Genomic DNA, 5,542 nt, shown 5'->3' with positions numbered 1-5,542 from the left:
CGATGATGATGAAGACGAAGATGATGATGAAGACGAAGATGATGATGAAGACGAAGATGATGATGAAGACGAAGATGATGATGAAGACGAAGATGATGATGAAGACGAAGATGATGATGAGTAGTGGTATAGTGACTATCTGTTAAATAATTAAAATGTAGGCAAGATGGATGGCCTAATAACGCTGCAGTAAACAAGAGAATGTATGTGGACGAACAATTAAACGAACGAACGAACGAATGAACGAATGAACGAACGAACGAACAAACAAAAAGAACGAAGGAGGGCAAGAAAGAAAGAACAAATGAATGACAGAATGAGAAAACGAAGGAATGGTGGAAGGAATCTGTGCGTGAAAGAGAACAATAAATAAAGGAAATATCCGATGAATAAATGAATGAATGAATGAATGAATGAATGAATGAATGAATGAATGAGAATTAATGAATGAATCAAAGAATGATCAAACGAGTGGATGAACAAACAACAAAATGAACTAACAGCCATATAAACAAACAAACGAACGAACGAACGAACGACGAACGAACAAAAGAGCGAAAAATCTAGTGAATGAAGGACTAAAATAAAAAACAATGAAGCAATAACTACTATAAATAAATAACTGAGGGAATGTTGCGACTATGAAGACGACGAGGTGATGAAATGTTGAGAACAAGATGATGTTGAAAAAGATGATGATGACTATGTTGCGGAAGATGATGATGACGAGTTGCGGAAGATGATGATGATGATGTTGCGGAAGATTATGATGATGATGATGTTGCGGAAGAGGATGATGTTGCAGTAGATGATGATGATGATGTTTCGGAAGATGATGATGATGTTGCAGACGCTGCAGAATGAAAATAAAATCGACACCAAAATGACAACGTAATAACGATGACGACCACAACGAAGAAGATTGCAGCGACGACAGTAGCGATTGCTGTGGTAATGACGTCATTGTCGTCAACGATGTTGAAACAAATACATAATGACGAATAAATAACTTTGAAATAACTTTGACGATACAATGATAATGACGTACATGATGACGATGATACCAAAGATAATGAAAACCAACCTGTTGAGTTTTTTCCACGATACGACGTTGTTCTCAGCCGCCAGTAAGACTGGGGTAGTTTCCGGTAGAATTTCCGCCAGCATCCTAAACATCATCATTATCATCATGACCTTCATCATCATCTTCATCTTCATGATGATGTTATAATCATCATCACTACCACTATCTTCATCATCGTCGTTATCATAACTTCACGCATTTGATAAATTTTTAATGTAGTAGCAAAAGGAATAACATTGACAACAACGACACTGCAAAAACAACAAACAACAACAACAACAAACAACAACAGCAACAACAATGAAAGCAACAACAAACAACAACTAACAACACAACAACTACAACAACACAAAAAGAAACAACCTGAAACAACCCACCCTATTTGTAATTATTTATGATACTCTTCGCAAGTGAAACATGAAAAGTTTGGATAATTATTTCGCTGAAATTTAATCCTATCTCTTTTTGAAGTCAACTGCCAACACACAACATACAAACAAACAAACAAACAAACATACTTACAAACAAACATACAAACACATTAAACAAACACACAAACATACAAACAAACAAACAAACAAACACACAAACAAACATACCAAACCACAAACATACAAACACACAAAACAACTTACAAACAAACGAACGCGAATGTGTACCATCAATAACTAAATTTAACAAGATACGTAAATCACACGCACACACGTACATGTAAATAGAGCCACACACAATCACCACACATGCAAACACGTACACACACACACAACACACACACACAAACAACTATCCCATACAATCTAATACACAGACAAATAGAAACATATACACACGCTTACACATAGCCACATAAACCCAGAGAGACACAGTCACACAGATACGCAGACACACAAAAATACATAGACACACAAAGATACACAGACACACAAAGATACATAGACACACAAAGATACACAGACACACAAAGATACACAGACACACAAAGATACACAGAGACACAAAGATACACATACACACATAGATACACAGACACACAGAGATACACAGACATACAAAGTTCCACAAACACAAAAAGATACACAGACACACAAAGATACACAGACACACAGAGATACACAGACATACAAAGTTCCACAAACACACAAAGATACACAGACACACAAAGATACACAGACACACAAAGTTACACAGACACACAAAGATACACAGACACACACGCACACAGACATACAAACAACCTGTAGACAGGTAGTGCAATACTTGTAAGGAATGATATCTGGAGGTCTGGTATGATTGCTTTCTTTCGATCCATCATCTCCATGGGATCACGACCTATCTGTCTCTCGAGATCGCCTTGCGAGAAGAACTCAGTGTATATGCGCTCCTGTGTGTGTGCGTGTGTGCGTAGGTGTATGTGTGCGTCTGCATGCCTGAGTGAGTGATGCTTGGTGCTATGCATTCATGTGTAAGTGCATCTTCAGTTTTACGTTCCGACGATATCTCTATTTGTCCATGCATGTATTTCGAAACTGTTTTACGCTCATTCAGTCGTTCGTTTATTCATTCTTTCGTATGATAACTCAATCATTTAGTCTTCTTTCATTTTTATGTCATTCATTCATTCATTCATTCATTCATTCATTCATTCATTCATTCATTCATTCATTCATTCATTCATTCATTCATTCATTCATTCAGTCATTCATTCGAACATTCACTCGACCACCATTCATTTTATCAATTCAATCAATTCAGTCTCAGCAACAACAACGTCTCAGCAACAGCTGCAGTTACGACAACAACGACGTACAGCAATAGTCTTGGAGTTCTCGAAACTCTTGGCCTGGTCGCTGAGGTCACATGACGTCATGAGGAGGCAGAGCAGGAGGAGTTTATGCTGGCTGTTAGTTGCATCGTAATCTGGTAATGATGACGATGGCGATGATGATGACGGTTGTGGCCATGATAGTGATAATGATGATAGTGATAATGATGATAGTGATGATGATGATAGTGATGATGATGATAGTGATGATGATGATAGTGATGATGATGATAGTGATGATGATGATAGTGATGATGATGATAGTGATGATGATGATAGTGATGATGATGATAGTGATGATAATAGTGATGATGATTATGATGATGATAGTGATAATGATGATAGTGATGATGATGATGATGATAGTGATGATGATGATGATGAGAGTGATGTGTGGCTGATTGTGAAAGCCTAAGATTAAAAAAGTGAAAATTAAAACGACTTCGAGTGAATAATTAAATTTAATCANAAAAATATTTCAAAACATTTCTACTCTGAGGAACTTTTCTACTGAAAAAACAAAAACTATTACTACTAAAACAGCAGCAGCAACAACAACATCAACAACAACTACTACTACTATTACTACTACTACAACAACAACATCAACAACTTTAACAACGTCAACAACAACTACACCAACATCAACATAAACAGCAGCAACATCATCAACAACGACATCAACAACAACAAAACTTCAACAAAAACAACTTTATTGATAACAACAGCAGCAAAACAACAAAAACGTCAACAACAACAACAACGGGTACAAAAATTTAAGCAACCATTATTATCAACAAAACCAGCAACAACAGCAACAACTAAAACAACAACAATAATAATAATAAATAATAATAAATAATAATAATATCAACAATAACATTCACATCTACTGCTTTCCCTCTAAATGAAAAATTTATTTAACAACACTTTTTCAATTCACTCACAAACTAAACATGAAATCCATTTATCGGTGCAAACAGCACATGACTATTAAAACGATGATGATGAAGATGATGGCGATGATAATGGTGACGATGATGGTGATGAAAATGATGTTGAAGATGATGGTGATGATGATGATAGAGAGAATGTTGATGAAGATGATGCTGAAGATGATGATGTAGAAAAAAAAGACGATGATGAAGATGATGATGATGGCGATGATGGTGGGGACGATGAAGAAATTGGTGATGATGATGAAGGTGGTGGTGTTGTTGGTGAAGATTGTGGCAATTTATTCACTCAATCATTTATTCGTTCACTCATTTAATAATCTTTCGTTAATTCGTCCATTGATTCAATGATTGATTCATTCATTCATTCAATCATTCATTGATTCATTCACTCATTAATTCGTTCATTCATTCACTCATTCAGTCATTTATTCATTTTTTTGTTTATTCATTCAATCATTCCCTCATTCACTCACTCACTCATTCAATCATTCATTTGTTTATTCATTCAATCAATCATTCACTCATTCATTCACTCATTCAAACACAAAAAAAACCATCTAAAAAACAAAAATTAAACAACAACAACAACAACAACAATAATATAATTAATAATAAATGTTAATACTATTTTTATCGTCATAATTATTAATATTAACATAATAATAAATAATAACAATAAATAATAATAATATAACTAATAATAATAATATAATTAATAATAATAATAAAAATCTTCGTCCACTAACTCTTGACCATGTCCTTCAGCTGGCTTTCTTTTTTGAGGTGTTGAGCCAGGTCAGTGGCGAGGATGATGTCCTGTACTAAGTCCAAGGCCCGTCTGTACTCCTGGTGATGATGGTGACGTTGATTGATTGATTGATTGATTGATTGATTGATTGATTGATTGATCGGATTGATTGATTGATTGATCGAATTGATCGGATTGATTGATTGATTAATTAATTAATAAATTAATTGATTAATTGATTAATTTATTGATTAATTAATAAATCCTCATCTCGCTCTGCAGAAACTTAAATCTGCTCGGCCAACGATGTTAAAATGATTATACTGATGATGATGATGATGACGACGATAATGATGATGACGATGAAGACGATAATGATGATGACGATGAAGACGATAATGATGATGATGATGACGATGATGATGACGATGATAATTACCGGTTGTCCAAGATTCTCCAAAATATTACAACCCTCAGTGTTCAGTATGCAGACTGTCTGAGCGAAATGATGCCTCTGATGATGATGATGATAATGATGATGATGAGTGATGATGATAATGATGATGAGTGATAATGATGATAATGATGATGAGTGATGATGATGGTGAGTGATGATGGTGAGTGATGATGATGAGTGATGATAATGAGTAATGTCTCTGGTGATGATGATTGAGTAAAAATAATGATGATGATGGTGATGATGATAACTAGAATGATGTAATAACCGTTACGACAAAAATAAGGATGATGATGATGACGACAGCAGACTGACCTCAAGAACAGAGCCTTCAGAGCTGTACAGAGCTGCCAACACCGAACCCTGTCGTCTCGCGATTGGTCGATCGAATGATGACGTCATTCATGGACAGGAACAAAAATAATACAATGGAATTATATTTACGAAACCAACATTAGCAACAACGTACAAC

At 35.1% G+C, this 5,542-nt stretch overlaps 1 protein-coding gene across 1 annotated transcript in view; it reads right to left on the bottom strand.

Annotated features, from left to right (window-relative positions):
- Positions 1 to 2,264: 2,264 nt before the first annotated feature.
- The window catches only part of HELRODRAFT_83989 (hypothetical protein), a gene marked incomplete at both ends in the record, with an annotated part of 11,106 nt that continues 7,828 nt past the window's right edge, over positions 2,265 to 5,542 (bottom strand). Inside the window, 5 exons of the mRNA XM_009023799.1 lie at positions 2,265 to 2,465; positions 2,892 to 3,001; positions 4,612 to 4,711; positions 5,053 to 5,127; positions 5,386 to 5,433. Of these exons, the coding sequence (XP_009022047.1) occupies positions 2,265 to 2,465; positions 2,892 to 3,001; positions 4,612 to 4,711; positions 5,053 to 5,127; positions 5,386 to 5,433 (534 nt within the window). The remainder of the gene's footprint in view (positions 2,466 to 2,891; positions 3,002 to 4,611; positions 4,712 to 5,052; positions 5,128 to 5,385; positions 5,434 to 5,542) is intronic.

Source organism: Helobdella robusta (assembly GCF_000326865.2).
Source record: "Helobdella robusta unplaced genomic scaffold HELROscaffold_38, whole genome shotgun sequence".
NCBI classification, from domain to species: domain Eukaryota; kingdom Metazoa; phylum Annelida; class Clitellata; order Rhynchobdellida; family Glossiphoniidae; genus Helobdella; species Helobdella robusta.
This window is presented reverse-complemented; position numbering and strand designations above follow the sequence as displayed.